The sequence below is a fragment of the Quercus lobata genome, chromosome 12 (genome assembly GCF_001633185.2).
Source record: "Quercus lobata isolate SW786 chromosome 12, ValleyOak3.0 Primary Assembly, whole genome shotgun sequence".
NCBI classification, from domain to species: Eukaryota; Viridiplantae; Streptophyta; class Magnoliopsida; order Fagales; family Fagaceae; genus Quercus; species Quercus lobata.
Window position 1 is genome coordinate 22396719 of NC_044915.1, and position 20752 is coordinate 22417470.

At 34.8% G+C, this 20752-nt stretch overlaps 2 protein-coding genes across 7 annotated transcripts; both read left to right on the forward strand.

The window, feature by feature from the left end:
* Positions 1 to 432: 432 nt before the first annotated feature.
* Positions 433 to 8103, forward strand: LOC115972328 (putative DUF21 domain-containing protein At1g03270). Of its 3 annotated transcripts, XM_031092589.1 has the most exons (14): positions 452 to 771; positions 1866 to 1942; positions 2686 to 2769; positions 2864 to 2977; positions 4194 to 4277; positions 4490 to 4561; positions 5133 to 5200; positions 5757 to 5847; positions 5984 to 6057; positions 6138 to 6504; positions 6897 to 6943; positions 7034 to 7121; positions 7575 to 7727; positions 7872 to 8103. In XM_031092589.1, the coding sequence occupies exons 1-13, from the start codon at positions 552 to 554 to the stop codon at positions 7683 to 7685; spliced, it is 1497 nt and encodes a 498-aa protein (XP_030948449.1). In that variant the 5' UTR covers positions 452 to 551; the 3' UTR covers positions 7686 to 7727; positions 7872 to 8103. The 3 variants fall into 3 exon arrangements, with proteins under 3 accessions (XP_030948450.1, XP_030948449.1, XP_030948448.1); XM_031092590.1 differs by having other exon boundaries at positions 433 to 771; positions 5760 to 5847; positions 7575 to 8103; XM_031092588.1 differs by having other exon boundaries at positions 7575 to 8103.
* Positions 8104 to 13143: 5040 nt separating this feature from the next.
* Positions 13144 to 20570, forward strand: LOC115971150. 4 transcript variants are annotated; one of them, XM_031090869.1, is made up of 10 exons: positions 13145 to 13464; positions 13760 to 13824; positions 14451 to 14622; positions 14877 to 15454; positions 15569 to 15739; positions 16996 to 17169; positions 17285 to 17401; positions 17969 to 18148; positions 18238 to 18284; positions 19847 to 20570. In XM_031090869.1, exons 1-10 carry the CDS (start codon positions 13431 to 13433, stop codon positions 20289 to 20291), a joined length of 1983 nt encoding a protein of 660 aa, XP_030946729.1. In that variant the 5' UTR covers positions 13145 to 13430; the 3' UTR covers positions 20292 to 20570. The 4 variants fall into 4 exon arrangements, with proteins under 4 accessions (XP_030946726.1, XP_030946728.1, XP_030946729.1 ...); XM_031090870.1 differs by having other exon boundaries at positions 13145 to 13371; XM_031090866.1 differs by having other exon boundaries at positions 13144 to 13464; positions 14877 to 15739.
* The last annotated feature ends 182 nt before the right edge of the window (positions 20571 to 20752 follow it).

Here is a 20752-nt window from a genome sequence, read left to right on the forward strand (position 1 = left end):
TTATGACCCAAATCTTACAAATATTTTGATCCCAACAAATGATGATGTTATAGCCTCAATTTGATTAATTCTTAACAGATTGGTATTTGCAATTTGTGACAATCGTTCTTTATATTAAATATATATATATATATAGATGAGTTGGAAAAATCAATCTTAGCCAATTTAAGAAAAGTCTATTTAGGATAGAGTGAAATAGAATATGGATCAAATGGGATATTTTTAGTCTAATTTTTTTAAGGAATTTTGATAATTCAATAATTTTTACAATAAGTGACTTGCAAGACAAATAAATAATATCACTTATCTTAAACTAAAAAAAAAAAAAAATGTTGCAAGAAGAGAAGCAGCAAAAGACAATGCTACTCCCGCGCCGCACGTGACATTTCCCCTCAGCACCAACAAAAGTACAAACAAAAGAATTAAAAAAAAAAATAGACACACAGTCACACTCTTTGTCTTTGTTTATTTCTGAACCTATCTCGGGCTCGGTTTCTTCGGTACTGTAATCACCACACCACCGAACTCCGACGACAAAGATCTAGACGTTCATGATGATGAAGATGAACGCGGCGGCGAACGGCATCGTTTTCGAGGCGGAAGATACTCGCTTCGGTACGCCATGGTGGTTCGTCTACGCCGGAATTTCTTGCTTTCTGGTCCTCTTCGCAGGTATCATGTCGGGCCTCACTTTGGGTCTCATGTCATTGGGCCTCGTTGACCTCGAAATCCTCCAACGTAGTGGCACTGTTACCGAGAAAAAACAGGCTGGTCTGTCCCTATCTACAACCCCTCTCTAACCCAAAATTAAAAAAAAAAAAAAAACACTTCCTTTGAGCTTCATATAAATTTTATACTTGTATTTATTGATTTGTTTATAGCATGGATTAAGATTCTTTAGAGTACTCAGCTTATGCCTATGTGAGAAATGAGTATAATTGAATATTGGCATCTGTATATTAAAATGGTGTTGTTTAGTATTTCAACTGTTTAAATAGATAGTATATGCCAAAATAGTGCTGGGTAAAATTTTTGTTTGGGGGATATGGTAAGGTGTCTAAAGCTCTTAGGATTTTAATATGATGGAGTTGTTAGAGTTATATCAGTACATTTTGAAATGAGTGATTTTTTAATGTTATTGATGAATTAAACAAATGTTGATTATCACAATTTTGGTATTTGTTTAAATTATTAATAGGATTTTGCTAATGTGTGCAGGCACACGTTAAGTCATCCATTTTTGAAAACATTTTTTCGGGAATTAAAAAAGCTGTTAATACTTTTTTAATAACCAATAAAATATTTCCAAATATTTCCAAATAACCCATTGTTAGTGCCAAAATTTTTGGATTGGTTATGGATTCTATAAGAACTTGTTAGGGTCTAATTAGGGTTGGCCGCCGGTATTATTTTCTTCATTCTATTCTATTCAAAGTCATAGTCTATATTGACGCTGGTGATGTTGGCAAATAGGATTTTGAGATGAATGGATGTTTAGACATTGTCATAAATTTAAAGGGTTATTCTATGACACCTTTTGGGAGTGGTACACACTATGGTCATAATTGTTAATCTCAAGTTTTAAAATTTAAAATTTTTATTTATGTTTGTGGAAGAATGGTGGAGAGTAAAACACTTGAAAATATATTGTAGATTCAAATAACACAGAGGTGCCATAGAATTGTTCAAATTTAAATAGATACTGAAGTTGTGTTGGTCAATATTTGTTTAAATGATGATGACATGGATGGATGGATGGATAGGATAAAATATTAAGAACTTCAGATGATTGTTTTCCTGATAACATAGTATATATTTGGTTTTTTTGCTAATTTTTTTATATGGGGTTGCTGACATGTATGCAGCGGTTATTTTACCGGTGGTGCAAAAGCAGCACCAGTTGCTGGTTACTTTGCTGCTGGGTAATGCTTGTGCTATGGAGGTAATTTAAAAGTTCCTTGCTAGAGGTTAGATATATTTGGTGGGTGACAGAGTTTAACCAGTTATAAAAGTTAAAACTAGGAAGGAAATGTGTTTGGTTTGTAATAAATGTGGTACTTTGGTTGTTGGGTCATTGGTAAGAGTGTAAGTGGAGTGATAAAAAATCGAATTGAGTTACATTTAATGGATATCATCTACTTCTCCTATTCAAATCTTTGTAAAGGAAAAAAAAAAACCCAAAAATGGTAGTTGAATTAACTAAATGACAAACAAGTGTGGAATACAATTCAATAGGATTTTGGTGTCAGTGAAAGTCAGAAAATTATTAAGTACCACAAGAGTACAGCTGATGAAGTACTCCAAACCAATAAATGCAAACCATGTAATATAAAAATGTACTTTTTTCACATTTTATGTCATGTTTTGTATTGGGTAACTTGTTTTTATTGGTGTGGAATACCACGTCGGCTATACTCTAGGAGTACCTACTAATTACTTATCGAGATGGTTTCTCTAAATAAGATTCCAAAAGTTTCTTAATAGCTTGGGGAACTTTTTATATACACATGTTCATTCTGACGTGTGTAAGTATAATTTACTATGTTTGGAAATATTGGACTTGTCTAGGTTTGAACTCATATGTAATAACCATGAAGGTTTCGCATGTGATTGACTATTGTTGATGTTTTGCATGTAAAAATTGTTTAAATGGTTTGTGCCTTGTGCTTGGTTTTGATTTTGCAGGCCCTTCCTATATATCTGGATAAAATTTTTCATCCATTTGTTGCCGTTTTGCTGTCTGTAACTTTTGTTCTGGCTTTTGGAGAGGTAACGGTGTATTTCTAATTAATTGGTGATGCTTCAAGTTGCAAAAACTATAGCCTCAACTGGCAGTGGCTTATAACTTACCATATTGGGTCAGATTATTCCACAAGCCATATGCTCAAGATATGGACTCGCAGTTGGTGCAAACTTAGTGTGGCTTGTGCGTATTCTAATGATCATCTGTTATCCAATTGCTTACCCAATTGGAAAGGTAATGTTTTAGAGTGAACAGATGAATTTAATTTTCTCATGAGAAACTTCTACATCATATGACTATAGATCCCTAGGGAAAGCATCTTGGGATCATTGTAATCATAATAAAGATCACCATGGTTATTTTACATACTATAATTTGCTGCATAATTGTTTTTGGTGTCCTAAGACATTTAATTTTTTTGCATTAGGAAATATATGGCTGTTTTCAGGTTATAGAGTTACAGATTATAAAATGTTTCCTGATCTGGACAGCTTCTTCTTTAAAACATAAAATATCACGATTAGGAGATGTTTCACTTCTAGATATTGCTATAGCAACCTTTTGAGTTGAATAATGAATTCATTGCCTGTTTTCTCAACAACTCAATCATGTTTGGTCATTTGTGAATAAGTTTGTAGTTGGTGGTTTTCAGGATGATGTTGAGATCCAAGCAAGTAGAAGTTTGCAGGTGGAATTATGCTTTATAGACCAAAAGGGGCTATTGTGAACTTGAACTTAATATGTTTTTTGCTGTGCTACATGAGTTTTTGGTGAGCCATTAGAAATGTGGGAACCATCAATGGTAATTCCTTGTCAAGTGGATGGAATCAAAGATAGCCCTCACGATTCTGCTTCTCTTCTTGCAACAGTCTGAGGTCATTTAACTTGAGAAGATGTCAAAAAATAGGGCAGCTGCTCTGATGTATATGTATTTAGACATCATTAAGCAGTTAATGGATGGCATTTAGTGGAAATAAAGTCTGAGATAATCATCGGTCTTGCCTAGAAGGATGCATATGTGGCAAAGAACTAAAACTGAAATATGATTTGGACTTGTTCATTTTAAAATTTTTATCAAATGTAAAAACATGAGCATATGAGAGTCCACAAGGAAGCTTAAATTAAGGGTTTCAGATGTTGATTGATATTTACAACATTGCATGCTTGTGGTTGGGCCAATTCAGGGGTAAGGCCACCAGACCATGCCATGTGAATGCTTTTTTTCTTTGCAGACACAAAAAGCATTCAGGTGTTATGGTCCCCCTTTGCCTGGGAAGAGAGAGGGGGGGGGGGGGGGAATGCATGGACACCTTTACTTGGTGGAATTGTTTTCATACTTTTCCAACTAGGTGGTGCTTGAGATTGGCTAGTTTCATAATTGACTTAAAACTTTTATTTCACCAAGTGCTCTGAATTTTTGAGCATATATTAAAGTTCTAAGTGGTTTCAGGTTCTGGATGCCGTACTTGGACATAATGATGCGCTGTTTAGACGAGCTCAATTGAAAGCCCTTGTCTCTATCCATGGCCAGGAGGTAACCTGCTCATATTGGAAGTCTCTATTTTTTGGTATTAATATTCCTTATTGGACAAGAAGTGCTAAGATGATTCAACTAACATACAGGAAAACATGATATAACCAGCTCATAAGTTTGTATGTAAATTTTGTGAAGCAGTGCAGAAATTGCTACAACTAGGATTTTAATTCTCTTGGTTTTTGTCTTGACTTTCTGTTTCTTAATTTTAGGCTGGTAAGGGGGGTGAACTCACACATGATGAGACAACAATTATCAGTGGAGCACTGGATTTGACTGAAAAGGTAATTGTTGCTATAAAAATATATTTATTTATTAAAGATTTCAAATGTTTTCTCTACTTGTACTTGATATTTAGATGTAGCAAAAAATTCCAATAGCCATCTAATTTTTCTGAAGGTGAAATATTGTGGCCTCTCACTTGGACACCTACTTTGTACAAACACAAAACTTCATATTATCAGTCATATGGTTTTCTTTTTTTGGTCAACACATAATCTTAGTTTTACCTGCTTAGTTGTTGGTATTTCTTCAAAATATATATATATATATATATATATTATGCTCATTCTGCTCCAAAAAGGTTTTAGTTTGTCGACAAGCCACACTTATATTATCATCCATATTGTTCTTTCTTGGTTAATGTGTAATCTTAGTTTTACCTGCTGAGTTAGCGGTATTTCTTCAAAAAAATTCTGATGCTCCTGCTTCAGAAAAAAAAATATATATTTTGACTAAAATTCCAGGCGAGTTCCTGTTATCTAATTTGAGTTAATTTTAAAATCTTTATGTTTTTATTACTTTGCCTTTGTTTTATAAAATGATCATAATTCTGAAGTTCCTTTTGATACACAGACTGCAAAGGAGGCTATGACACCCATCGAATCAACATTTTCCTTGGATGTCAATTCGAAATTGGACTGGTCAGTTTGGCTTCAGCCTGACTTTCTCTAAACTTCCTGTTCATTTTGCTTGTGGTTATGGCAATGAGTTGGTGACAGAAGCTCTAACTTCCTTCTATTTTGCTTCTGGATGGGCATTTAATTGTTGGGAGCTATTGTTGCCCAAAGAGGAGTTGAGTGAGCTATTAATTAAGCATATCATAATGGTCAGCATGTATAACCATGTGTACCATATTTATATTGTCTAGAATTGGAGTAGGTTGTTTAGGCAATTAGGCAATGAGGACAAGATGTGAAACAATGATAATGGGAGCTACAGTTAAGGCATAAGAACCTTGTCCCCTAGTCTGGATGACATTTCCTGGATGCTTATTTTTGCCAATGCTGCTCTTTTAAACAGAATATAAAAGAAAAAGAGATGGGCTTCTAGTTCTAGGACCACTTTTCGGTGAACAAGATGAGCATAACTCTTCTGTTCTGTTCCTTATTATTCAGGGATATTTTTTGCCTTAAATTTTAAATATACACTTATAGATCAGAAATAGAGTAATAAAAGATGTTTATCAACTTTTTTAAGCAGGGAAGCAATTGGAAAAATTCTTGCACGAGGTCATAGTCGTGTCCCTGTCTATTCTGGAAATCCCAAAAACGTTATTGGTCTCTTACTGGTAATGGCATGTCCTTCATCTTTTTTTCTCCTTTTATCTCCTTCCTTTTAAAATGTGAAAATTGGATTTCCTGTTATTGGTACTGAACTGATTTTTGAATTGGTTATTACATTTGGTAAATATTTGTGGGATTAAGGTGAAAAGTCTTCTCACAGTACGAGCAGAAACAGAAACTCCAGTCAGTGCTGTTTCCATTCGGAGAATTCCTAGGTGTGGCCTTTTCTCCTCAGTATCTCTTATTTCCATTCCTCTCTGAGCAAAATATGAATTCTCATGCATTGATGTCCCAGGGTTCCATCAGACATGCCTTTGTATGATATCCTCAATGAGTTTCAGAAAGGAAGCAGTCATATGGCAGCTGTTGTGAAGGTTAAAGGAAAGAGCAAGAACCCTCGGCCCCAAGGGGAGAAATTTGAGGAAGAAAAAGTAGCTAATGGGAATTCTCAAGTAACTGTCCCCTTCCTAACCAACCGTGATGATAAATCAGAAAGTGTTGTCGTTGACATTGAGAAACCTCCAAGGCCTATTACAAACAAGCAAAATGTTCATAAAAATGGTGCTGTCACAAGCAGCTTGCTATCTTTGTCTGAGGATATTGAAGATGGGGAAGTCATTGGTATCATCACCCTGGAGGATGTTTTTGAAGAGCTTCTGCAAGTAAGCCTCTATTTCCACCATTACTTATATCTGGAGTTCTCTGTTGATTTGCCTGACCTTTGGCTGAGCAGCAGCAATCCAGACTCACCAAAAATTGTACTTTTGAATGCTTGTACCAACCGATCCAATCTTCTAATTAAAACATAAATCCTCAAGTGGATTGGTCCAATTTGATTTTGTACACTTCAAAAGAAGTGCCCATATTATTTCAATTTGCACAGGAATTTTTTTTGGATACATTTTAAGTGGGAGAAGGATTCGACCCATGGATTTCTATGTGGGAAAGACCAAGAAATGCCCTTTTGATCAAAAGGCTATTTGTTAAATTTGCTCATCATTTATCCATAACTTATGGAAATCTTTTTTTTTCACCCTCCCCTTCCTAACTGCAGGAGGAAATTGTAGATGAGACAGATGTGTATGTTGATGTACATAAAAGGTATGATGTCATCTGATTTTGCTGGGTTTTAGTACTTGCAGTCAGTTATAATTCACTAAATGAATGTGAAATACGTGATGTCTTTTGCAGGATACGTGTGGCTGCTGCAGCAGCTGCAGCTGCTTCGTCTTTTACACGCCCTCCATCATATCGGAGGCTGACTGGTCAAAAGCCTGCAGTGAGTAAACCTCACTTATCTGTTAATTGTACATTTTTATGACTCTTGATTAAATCACTAGCATGGGAATATAAACTAGAACCTGAAAGTAGAGGTGAGATTTGGACATAAAAAAGTAGGGCAATGAATATCCTATTTGATGTGTTCTGTCTTCATGGAACACTTTTTATTTATAAATTTTTGGATAAGATTCATGGAGCACTTATTTTTAGCCATATCTTATGTGAATTATTCTATTTGATATCTATAGCCAAGCCCAAAATTTTGAGACTAAAGCTTGGTTGTAGTTGTTGTTTGGTAATGCAACTTCGTCTGTACATATTGGCTGCTAGCATGATTCTAAACTGCTTATGAGTACAAAGTCTTGGTTCATAACCTATGTTATATGTTTAGTGCAGTGAGTTAATCTGAAACTTAAATGATTTATCAGATTACATGCTGGATATTTTTCAGGGAGGTCAAAGTAAGCAAGGACAAGCCCTGAAGAAGTTTGGGGAGGATGATTCAAATCCAATGAAGTTTTCAGAGAGTCCAAAGGAACCTCTTCTGGGAAACAAGAGATAGTTTGAGAATTTTGCTTGCAACAAATGGCCTTCGAAGTTGGAGGTTATTGTTTCTGTATTACACCAACCAATGTAGTTTGCAAATATTTATAGATTTTAGGTTTGTTTTTTGGGGTGTGTGTGTTTCATGTGTGATATATGTCACATACTGAAAGTAGTTTTGTTTGTATGTGAAATTTTGGTCTAGATAAATTGGCAGGCTTTACAAGGTTATGGCAAAGGGCCGTTGTGGTAGGACAATCATCATGAAAGAAAAAGGCTTGTTCCTTTCTACTATACTATTCAACTTATTTCCAGATGCTATCTAAATGAAACAGAACTTTTTGATTTTCTTAACATTGGGATGTAAAAGACTCTGGAAGTTTCTCTTTCAGAAATGCTACTAACCCGTGAGATAAACAAGCTTGACTTAGGACGTGCATCGTGACTCTTTCTCTTTCTCTTTCATGATGCATGAATAGCTTTAGTGGGTTGCTGTTTTCAAACATGTGGAAATTGAAATATGATATCTTGTGATCAAGGAATAATTATGTCATGCATTATGGGTCCATTGTTGTGAAAGAGATTATGCATATGTTGAACAAAAGACAAGTTATAATACTATTAATGAAAATGATTGACATTACTCCAGGCTGCTTCTTTTTTTCTTTTTCTTTTTTCTTTTTTTCTTTTTTTTTTTGATTTATACTCCGGGTTGTTTTGGTTGTTCCCGGGAGCTGATGAATGTACATTTTTACTTGGAAAACACCTTGGAACTTGGAAGTTGAAACTCTTTTAGTCTTAAGCAATTCCAAGCCACTTAGATTAATGAAGGCTTAAATTAGGATGCCTGTTCTTGGAAAATCCTTTTAAGCTTTTAAGAAATTAAAAAAGAAAAAAGAAGTGTTACGATTACAACATTTTCACAACAAAACATAGATATTTAGTTGTTATTGGTTCAAATTTGAACCTACCACTGAGATTAGTTTTTCGTTCCAACAATAACAATCAGTAACAATCTGTCAAGTAAGATTTGTTGTGAAAATGTTGTGAACATAACAGTTCTTTATAAAAAAGGTCCATGTTTGAAAGGAGGGAGATGGGTGGATTTTTTTTGGGAAAGTGAGAGAGATAGGAGGTTAACAAAAAAGAGAAGAGAAGATGGAAAGGGTTGTGGAAAATTATACTAAATCTTCTTTAAGATTTGTTTAGAGAAGATCAAATTTTATATAGTATTGAATCGCTTTATTTGGAATTGTAAAACTTAAATTCAGTTTTTAAGGTGTATTATTTAAAATGTGGTACATAAATAGAGATGAATGCTATTGTTTTCCCCTACCCCCTAAAAGATACTTTATATTACTAATTGGTAATATTTGAGTTGTTGCAATTCAATTGATAACTAATATTATCAAGAGTTTTGTAACTCAACTAGTTGACAATTTGGCATCTCATAGTATTTCAATGACCTTTAAGGTTTAAATATCTCATTCTTGATGTAACTATCAAATTAAAAAAGAAAAAAGAAAAAAGATAACTGATGTTAAATTTCTTGGTTAGATTAGTGTAAATTTGAATGCATATTATTTACTCTTTCTAAAAAGAAAAAGCAGAAAGGAAAGAATTTTTTTAAAAAAAAAAAAATGTAGAGCATGTGTACGCCTGTCCTCAGCCCATGGATGTCCAATTCTTTCCATGCCAAGATACCTTCTTTTTTTTTTCTTTTTTTTGGTACTAAAAAAATGTATAAGGGGGATGGATAGTGACATCATTTTCGTAAAGTATATGAGGCACATCACTTCCCAAGTCTCAGCCGTAAGTCTACTCTCAGTCATGGTGCCTAAATACCCATAAAGAGAATCCCAAGAAATTTGAGTCCTGTTAGGAGTAGGACCCGATTCTCACAAATCATTAAAGTGATATGTTCTTAATGATAAGTTAGAACTTATACATACCAACTAAAATAGTCTATATCAACGATCACGAAAAATTTGTTTAAAATTTTGTGAAACTGAAATCTCCTTTTTTTTTTTTTATTTTACCCAAGTATTTTGTTTTTTGTTTTTTTGTTTTTGTTTTTATATTATTACCCCAATAAATGTTGACTTACATTTTCATCTTCTGTATATATTACTCTCTCCATCCCACTTTGTTTGTCCTATTAGAAAAGTCAAACTTTTTAAGGGAACATCATTTATTATCTTGTCTACCTTTTAAAAATGTATAAGTTTCCAAAACTACCCTTAAATAAATTTATCAAAAATTTGAATTATTAATAAAATAGGGGTATAATAGGAATATTAGTAAATTAATGACTTTTATTTTTAGAAACGGGACAATATTTTGGGACATCTCAAAATCGAATAGAGGACAAACAAAGTGGGACGGAGGGAGTAAGAGAATTCAAAAAGTTAGTTGTTATTGTCAAAAATACCCCTAAATTAATTAACCAACAACTTAAAAATGGGATTAAAATAGTAAATTGGAAAAGCGAAGTTAGTTATTACTTTTTTTTACTGTAAAAAATACTCTTACATAAAATTTAAAAATGAGGTTAAAATAGAAAATTGATAAAAATAATAAATTTCTACTTCTACGTTGAAATGTCTTCCTGATTCTAATAAACTCCTACTTTTACGTTAATTTAAATTCCTACTTCTACTCACTAACTTCCTACAAAATAGAATTACTCTTTTGTTAGTTTTAAAACTCCTTCAATCTACAAAACTCATCCCATGTATTCATTTTTTTTTAGTTCATCACGATGTATTTGTTTCTTCTGTCCTCCTTTTTTTCAATATTTAAAAAAAAAAAAATCATTACACCCTTAAGAACGCGCGTGCTGAGAGGTTAGTATTTTTTAAGATAGAATACTTAGAGCATTCGCATTTCATATCTTCAAACTATTTTATTTTACCACTCAAAGAGCATTCTCATCAAGTGTGCCAAATGCCAAATATTTGGCATTTGGCACACCAAACACTACTATTCAAGTTTCATGAGGTGTTCTATATGTTCTATAATTTTAGAACATTCTACAGTACCGTCTCAAATATAAGATGGTACGAACACAAATGCCATTTCAGAAAAATAGTTTTTTATTCAACATTTTCTCTTTCCTCTCAATATTTAATTCAACGTTTTCTCTCTCTTCTCACTGTTTTCACTCTTTCTGATCCATGTTCTCTCCCTCTTTCTTTTTCAGATCACCTCCCTCACCCTCAAAACAACAGTATGGCGACCTCACCGATCAAGCTGCCGAATCACAAATCACCCTCCCTCACCGTCTCATCGTTCTATGTACGCCATCGTTCAACGGTACGACGGCCTCACCGATCAACGGTACGCCATTGTTCTATGTCTTTATCTGGCATTCTCATCGCCGATCTCGAGTTTGTGGGTTTGTGCTGGTGGATGTGGGTTTGTGTCGGTGGTAGATGTGGGTTTGTGTCGGTGGTGAGTTTGGGATGTGGGTTTGTTTGGTTTGGTAAATGTGGGTTTGTGCCGATCTCTCTGGTTGTGTTTTGTTTTTGTTTTTGTTTTTGTTTTTTTTTTTTTTGAGGTGGCGTTGGTGGTTGTGAGTTTGTGCCGGTGGTGGCTGTCGGTGTTGTTGCGACAGTGGTTGTTGGTGGCCGTTGTTGCGACAGTGGGGGTTGTGTCGTTGTTGTTGACAATGAGAATGAGGATGATAGGGAGTAATTAATATATTATTTTAATGTATAGTAAATATTATTTTAATGTGTTGTAAATATTATTTTAATGTGTTGTAAATATTATTTTAATGTATAGAATTGAAGTATAGAACATCTGATAAATGGTATGTTGTAAAATGATGTGCTAAAATGATAAAGTAGGTTTTTGGAGTGTCAAAATGACATTTTTTATGAGAGAACTGATGAGAATGCTCTAAAAAGTCACTTTATCAATTATACAATACCATTTTACAGTACATAGCATTCCAACTTTTATTTTACCATATTACACATTAAAATAATATAAAAATATTTCTCTCTTCTCTCTCTTATCTCTATTTCTCTTACTCTCTCAACCATCCCCCCCCCACCACCATCGTCCAGCTTCTCAGTCCCACCACCTACCTCCATTGAGCAGAATCCAGCCAAAAAATCAAAATCCAAAATCCAAATTCAAAATCCAAAATCAAAATCAAAACCAAAATCCAAAATCAAACCAGAAACCCACCACTGCCAGAAACTTGTGCTGCCGCACCACCTGACTTGCGCCTACATCAGTCACAAACCCACTCGCCGATCTCCACCTGACCCACGCCCACTCACCGATCTCCACCGCTAGAAACCACAAAAAATACCCAGAAAAATACGTTAAAGATTGCATGCCGATCTCGCGCCAAAATCTACCTAAATCAGGCCGGTCTTGCCACAAAAAAAAAAAAAAAAAACCCAAAAAACAGTGAGTTGAGAATGGCAATCACACTGATCCACCTAAAGATTATCATGCCAATCTCGGAACATGCTTTGGCCAACAGCGAGTTAGAGAGTGAGAGAGGGTAGATGAGAAAACGATGAAGAAAGAGAGAGTTGAGAAAGATAGAGAGCATCTCAACCTAGAGAAAGAGAAGACAGAGGGAAGAGAGAATAAAAGTGATTAAAAAAGAAATACAATAGTGCTAAGTGTCATCCTACATTTAGAATGGTACTATAACAACATTGTAAAATTTTTTACAATCATCATCATTTAGCAGTTCGGATGGAGCATCATTTTAAAGGGTGTATGATAAATCAAACTTACATTTCCCATTTGGCAGTCGCAATGGGAATGCACTTATACATTTACTAATCACATCCTGCAAGTTGTGATAATGACAAAAAGCGCAGAAGAAAAAGCCTCGAAATAAAGAAAGAAAAAGAAACGACTATGAAGCTTCCAAGTCGTCTCTCTCTGACCCCACCCATAAAGTACTATGATGTATGAACCCCCACCATGCAATTGCAATGCCCTTTCTTTTTTGTAAGAGTATGGAAACATCAACTTTCACACACAAATTTTTATCATGCTTTGGATTAAATCTATTTACACAATTTTAATCACAACTCACTTATATGACTAGTTGTAAGACGCGAAAAAAATGAAGGGTCTATAATTTCACTACTTACAAGCTGTCACATGGACAATTTATAACAAAATTATGGAAACAGTTATGAACCTTATGATAATCGACTTACTCCCATGCTTATGTGTCAACTCATAATTAAATTTTAACACTTTTTTATGAGTCCACCACATATATTTGAAGATATGATACTGATATCCAATTGGGTAAGGCTTAAATCCAGTACATCCTCCACATTAGATCCATGCCTATCTAATTAAGAGCCGACACACAAGCTGAACGCAAGAATTGAGGTGTGAGAAATGAATAAATCTACTGTCATTAAAAAGTGACAAGTTATAAATAGTGAAAATAAAATAATAGGGTCATATAATTTTATGATTCCACCGCCCACAACTTGTCTATTTTGTGAGGGATAACTACATGACTAACATTATTACTCTAGAAAACCCCAATATATAGAGATTGCTTAGCTCCATAGGTCTCCTCGTTTACCTTTCCCCAAATCCCAATTCCCTCACGCTAAATAAATAGTAGTAATCCCAACACTCCAAAATTCCAAATACCCTTTTCATTTCAATTTCTGTGTGTGTGAGATATACGCAGTGGGAAAAACAAGGTCAGTGCTTCTCTTTCTCTCTCTCTCTCTCTCTGATTTACAACAGCAGAGAAGCATAGATGAATAAAGAAGAGAATTTGAGGAAACAAAAAGGTTTCAATCTTTTTTTCCTTTTCCTTCACTTCTAAAACCCTAAAATTCTTTGCTTTTCCTTTTTTTCTAGGCATCCAAACAGACCATTGTATGTTTTTATTAAAAAAGATTTCTTTTTTATTGTTTCTGCTAACGTTTTCGCACCAAAAATTAGTTATAAAAGAACTGAATTTTAAAATTATTATTTTTTCTGTAGTATGAAATTTAGTCGATTATCTCTATAATCAGTAATTAAAGTGCAGAAAAAAGTAAAAAGATTGTAACTTTTTTGTTTTTGGTTTCAATTTATGTGCAGATAACAAGTTATTGGAGATGGGTTTCAAGTCAGTTTACAAATGCTTACAGGAGATATTTCCAAAGGTATTAAATTTCACTTTATTGAAGCATTGGGTATCTTAATTTAAGGTTCAACTGAGTTTGCTACTTGTTATTTATGTTTGTTGTTTGATAGTTTTATGCACTCTTTTTTTTGTGTTTTTATTGAAGTGTTTAATGATTTTTTTAATGAGAATTTATATGTTGGATTCATTTTGTAGTTTATTCAAGAACCATTGTCTATATATTGTTGAGAATTGTGAATTTTATGTGAATCAGAATTTTTTTTTTCAAAGTTTTATTGTGAATCTTGGATCCATGATCTTGTCCTCTACTTTGGTAAATTTGTGGGAATAATATTGTGTTTTATTAGCTACTTTGTTTTTGTAATTAGTGAAAATTAGTTTTGTAAAATGCTTGCCTTTAGAATTGGTGTTGAATTTTGTTATTTTTCTTTTAATTGACTTGAAGCTTAAAGTTTTATGAATTAATATTTGAGTATGAAAACCTTTGCAATTGTTGTTCACGTAGTGTTTCTTATGATCAACACTTTACTCCCTACGGTTATTCTGAATATTTTCCTGTCTAATCCAATTCAACAACTTTTTTATTTATTTTAAAAAAAATTTAAAGTCTGACTGAAGACATTTTATGGATCTCATTCTGCCTAGGTTGATTCTCGCTTGCTGAGGGCTGTAGCTATTGAAAATTCCAAGGATGCTGATCAAGCTGTGGATGTTGTTCTTAAGGAGATAATCCCTTATTTGTCCAGTCAGTTTGGTGGTCCTGTTAATCCTCATGAAGATTTTTTGACTAGTGTTAGTCCTCCTGAGGATAATGAAGGTATTCTCAATTTTTATTGAAAACCTTCTGCCACTGTAATTTATTGAATTCTGATTCAGTTAGTTGCTGCAATTGCTCTATTGTCCACAATTTTTAGTTCATCCTGTTTTACATCTGCCATAGCTTGCAGCTACTTGTTTGTTAAAAACATTTCTTTCCTTTTTTGTTTTTGCATGTATTAAAAGGGCTGCCATTGCATTGGGTGAATTGATTTGAGTTGCTTGTTTATAACATATTATATGCTGAATGTGCAGTTGAATCTGAGGACCAGGTTGTCTTGTTGAGACAGCAGCAGCGGACAGTTGACAAAGCAGATGTGGGGCTGTCTTCAGAACTACGTTCAATTGCTAGTGATGATGCCAAGGTAACTGAGGATATAGGTGAGGCACTTCATGTGGACTCAACAACTTTGGTTGAAGTGCAGAATGATTCTATGGATTTAGATTTCTATGATGCAAATGATGGTAATGATCAATCATGTGGCCATACTGAGAATGAGGAAGTGATTTTAATTGGGATGACTCACGAAAACAGTGCCAAAGTGGGGTTGAATGAGATGGTCCATGTCACATCAAGTGCTTTGTTGGATGAAGGAAACAATGACCAGAAACAATGTTGTGAAAATACTGAAAGTGATGAACTGATTACTTGGGGAGCTTGGGAAGAAAATCATATCAAAGTTGGGTCAGAGCAGACCCACCCTGGCATGACAACTGCTTTGATAAATGAAAAAGATGGTGTCAGAGGTCTTGACGTTCCTGTGGCTGATGACTTGGATGTGGTTATTTGTCTAAAAAGTGACGAAGAAGAATCATGTTTAGATAGCACTAAGGTGAGTATGCCTATGGCTCAGCTCTTTACTTCATCTGTTGAAGAAAAGTCATCAGTTTCTTCAGAATGTGTTCAGTCAAAAATTGGTTCTGAACCTTCTGTTACTGAGTGCCAGGCACAAGTGTCCAGTGGTTCTGATGATGTTACTTCCAAGCAAGACTATTTTGTTGGTGACATGAGTGATATTGAGGATGAGCCTACAACTGGCACTGTTGTTACCCGATCTGGCCAAGTATGTAATCTTGAACTTCTTGAAGAGATCATTGAAGATGCCAAAAATAACAAGGTACTACCATTAGATTTACTAATTCTAAACTTTTGAAGTTTAAACAAGGATCAATGCCTTTGAATTAACTGGAATTTCAGCTGTATTGTTTGTCAATAGCATCTTCTTGTATCTAATTCTTGTTAAAATTGATTCACTAAATGGTAGCTTGTTAATGATGCTTCCTAATACTTTTTTCATGCTCAGTGCGTGTTTTTCATGTGAAGCTTGCCACTTAGCACTTGTATTGATTAATCTGTTTTTCATATATGATGTTTGCTCTTTTCAGTTTTGTGATATCATTCATAGCCTCGTTGCCTTTGTGCATAAGTAGTTGGAGAGTCCTGTGAATTTTCTTTCTCCCAATTGGGCAGATGATCATTGTGCCCTGCATATGTTTATGTTCCAATCGGTCTTTTTGTCTAGTTGAATTCAAATTCTTTGAGATGATGAAGATACTTAATGTTGCAGCACCTTGCATTTTGGTATATGTATGCAAACCTTAACTGGTGCAAATTGTAAACTGGATTATGGCTCATTTATCCTTTGGTACTTTGAGAATTGAGGAAGGTCTTTAGTTAGAGATACAGACACAGGTTAGATGATAAAGCAAATAAAAGAATTAAAGGAAGACGACATGAATATATATATTTAGGTAGAGTTTCTCCTGTATGTCTTCAACTTCAGGGGGGTATTTTTTAGTTGTTGGATAAAATTTTGTACAATTGTTTTATTCGCTTTGATGATTTCTCCACAACAAAATGAGAGAACACTATTTTTTTCTCCATTTGATAGGTCTGGTTTTTTTTTTTTTTGGGGGGGGGGGTGGTAAATTTATGAGAAATGGTATGGCAATATGAAATCAGAATGATGAATATGGAATTATGCATAATGATTGATGACTTGTGTCTGCTTTTGACAAAGTTAACGCTTCTTGTTTGTGATCAGTCATAATGTTTAAAACAGTCACGGTTTTGGGTTTAATTTAGGAGAAATGGTATTGCAATAGGAAATCAGAATGATGAATATGGAATTATGCATAATGTGACTGATGACTTGCATCTTCTTTTGACAAAGTTAATGCTTCTTGTTTGTGATCTTTCATCATGTTTAAAAAAGTCACGGTTTTGGGTGGTTTATGCTTGACATAGGCTCATTGCATTCCATAATTAGCTCTATTAACCGTATGCAGATTTTTTATTTATTAAGATTTAAATTTTCTTGCTTTTTGCCCCCTTGTATGTTTGAAGGTTACTAATGACTTATCAATGGTGCAGAAAACCTTGTTTTCAGCTATGGAGAGAGTTATCAACATGATGAGAGAAGTGGAACTTCAGGAGAAAGCTGCCGAAGAAGCCAAACAGGAAGCTTCTAGAGGTGGACTGAATATTCTGGTCGAGGTGGAGGATCTGAAACAGACGTTGGTGCATGCAAAGGAAGCAAATAACATGGTTGTAAAATACCCAATGAATATTCTATTTAGATCCACTAAATTTTATTTTATTTACAAATCGGTTTTTTAGTTAGTAAGGATAAGAGCTGAGCCCTATCTCTTAACCTCTGTAGCATGCGGGAGAAGTGTATGGAGAGAAGTCGATTTTAGCGACTGAAGTGAGGGAACTTCAATCTCGCGTACTCAGCTTGGCTGATGAAAGGGACAAATCCCTTGCAATTCTCAATGAGGTATTTAACATTTTGTTACATCTAAGCTGGAGGCTTTTGCAATGTGCGCTTTAAACTACAAATATTCTGCAATCAACAACTTATTTTGCAATTAATTTTCCTACTAATTTGTTAGGCTTTCATTTGGATGGTGGGGAACATTGTAAGTTTATCTCGAATAAGGGCGTCAATTGCAGGATTTCAAAGTTTGTGGTGTACATTGTAAATGGTACCATAGTACCGTTTACACTTTACAGTAGTTTGTTGTAACTTGTAATAAACCTATAACTAAATACAGTGGCTTTCATATTAATCCACTTTGCTAGAGGTTTCTTCTTAAAATCAGCAATGGCCAAGAAATGCAAGAAAATGTTATTTTGGTTTGCACCCTTAACTTAAACTCTGCATAATTGGATTTTGGTTTGAGCTCTCTAGACAAAGGTTCCTAATAAAAAAAATGTATAGATGCTGTCAACAACATTATTCTTTGATGATGATAGTTATATGTCAAATTATATGAAGTTGCAAAAAGGGTGTAATCAATATTTGAATATTTTTTAATTTGGATTCATTATTAACCCCCTTCAGATGCACCAAAGCCTAGAAGCACGATTATCTATCGCAGAAGAGATGAGGAAAGCAGCTGAGCAGGAAAGGCTAGATAAAGAAAAATCTGCACGAAAAGCTCTTGCCGAACAGAATGCTATAATGGAGAAGGTGCTTCAGGAGTCGAAGATACTAAAAGAGGAGGCAGAGGAGAATTCCAAGGTAGCAATCGATTTGACTCACCATGGACCTCTTCAATGAAAAAGAAATGACTACAATTTTTGACCTAATCAAATTTGTGCTTATTGCAGTTGCGGGAGTTTCTAATAGACCGTGGTCACATTGTTGATATGTTGCAGTAAGTTTCTTTGTTTCTTTTAAATGAAGTTTTGATTGGTACTTCACTGTTAAAACAAACAATAGAGGTCCTCCATTGTCTTTTAAAGTGATTGATGTGCTAACCTTTTGAAACATTAATACCCTCTCCCTCCTCCAAACTCCCAATGCTGCATGTATGCCTGCACACAAACACACAACACAACTGTTATAGTTAAGCACTCCACACAAACACACAACACAACTGTTATAGTTAAGCATTCATGGGAGTTTTTAGAAAAAAATTCGGTTTGAGGTTAGGGTGGGGGATAGAGTGAAGATTTGGACAAATCAATGGTATGGGGATTCTCCACTTCAATTGACATTTCCGGTTGTGTATGGGATGGCCTCCAATAAAGGGGCATCAGGGGCCTCTTCTTTTGAACGGTTGGGGATAGAGGAACGGAGAAGCTGGGATGTTCGTTTCATTCGGAGACCAAATGATTGGGAAATGGGTGGTGTGGATGCATTTCTTTGTACTTTGGGCTCTAATTTACTTCCAACTGAGAATGGAGATCGTATGCAATGGAAGTTGTCGAAGAATGGGGATTTTGATATCCAATCGTTTTATAATAAGTTAAGAGGACCCTTGCCCATTATATTTCCTTGGAAAGGTGTTTGGAAGGACTGCTGTTTGTGATAAAATCCTTACAGGTGACAATTTGAGGGGTAGATGGATGGACTTTGTTGACTGGTGTATTATGTGTTGTTGTAATGGGGAGACGGTGGATCATTTGCTACTGCGTTGTGGTAAGGCTTACCGGTTGTGGAGTTTGGTGTTTAGTTCTTTTGGGATTTCTTGGGCCTTGCCAAGATCAGTTGCGGATACTCTCTTTCATTGGTGGAATTGGCCTGGAAAGCATTCATCTAGCATTTGGAATTTAGCTCCGCTGTGCTTACTGTGGTGTCTGTGTAGGGAGCGAAATTGGAGGACTTTTGAGGACATGGAAAGTTCCAATGATCAGTTATTGGCTACTTTCAGTGGCTCTCTTTTTGATTGGTCTAGGGCTTGGGGACTCACCACTAGTGATTCTCTCCCTATATTCATTAGCTCCCTTCTTTGTAATTAGTATTTTTTCTTTCTGTTTTTTTATCATCTTTTTCTGTACTTTTTATCTCTGCCTTATGATTTTAGCATGAGGTAGTTTCTTTGAATATACATCTTTTTACTAATCAAAAATTAAAAAAAAAAAAAAAAAAGTCAAAACCAATAGAAACTTTATCAGTTGTCCAAATTTACCACTGTATAACATGACTGATGCCACCACTACAAATTTTTGCACATTCTATATGCCACTTAGTTCTTGGCAAAGTTTGGTCAAAGAAATTAAATCAACATTCTTTAAAAATAAATTTAGTATTTTAAATTTGGTATCTGCTTAGGTAAACCCTACATAAAAAATAAAAAACGTAGAAGTTATTTTGTAGTTTATTTTTCCAGGTTCTGTTCCGTTGCTACATGTGTACATATGTATGTATGTCATTGTTTTTGTTGACCTTGGAAGGATTCAGGTAATGAAGTGTTGTCATTTTATCATTGTGCAGAGGAGAAATTTCTGTTATTTGTCAGGATGTGAGTCTACTGAAAGAGAAGTTTGACGACCGTGTTCCATTAAGCAAATCTGTTTCCTCAAGCCAGACTAGTTGCATCTTAGCTGCTTCTGGCACATCTGTGAAAAGCATGGTATCTGGTCTGGTTCCTGAGGGCACTTTAGCTTCTTCAGGCTCATCTGTGAAAAGCATGGAATCTGATATGGTTTCTGAGCACAGTTTAGCTTCTTCAGGTTCATCCCTTAAAAGCGAGGCACCTGTTTTGGCTACTGAGCAAGGGAAGTCATCTGAGACGCCAAAGAGGACAAGCCCAACACCCTCTGTTGACAGCCTATCGCCAAAAAGTAGACCTGAAGTGGAAGGAACCAAAGCTGATCACCAAGCACTTTTAGATGATGGGTGGGATTTTTTTGACAAAGATGCAGAATTCGACATCTGAGGTGCATATATTGTGAATATGGCAGAATAAAATTCATAGGAGTCCTTTTTATGAGTCTTGTAGTGGTCAGCTGTCTACCTTTTTTTCATTTCATTTGCTAGTTAGGATTTTAATATTAGCACCGCTGGTTCTATACATTATGATATATGGTAAACTGGATGCTGATTACTATCTCCAGATTCTATTTTGTACAGTGCATATCTTGAACAATAATTGGAGAATTCTATGCAGAATCTGTATGCAAGGTTTTTTTTTTTAATAATATGAGCCATACGTGTATGTTAAGATCTTTAGGATTTTATTGACACTAGGAATTGATTGGAAACTATGCATACACGGTAAAGTTGTTTTGGTAGTAAGGGGGGACTAATGGTCCAGCAAAAGATCTAAAAAAAATCTAAGCGTGTTATGATATTAAGATTTTTCATGACCCATGTCTTGGCTTTTAAGCTTTCCCAAAT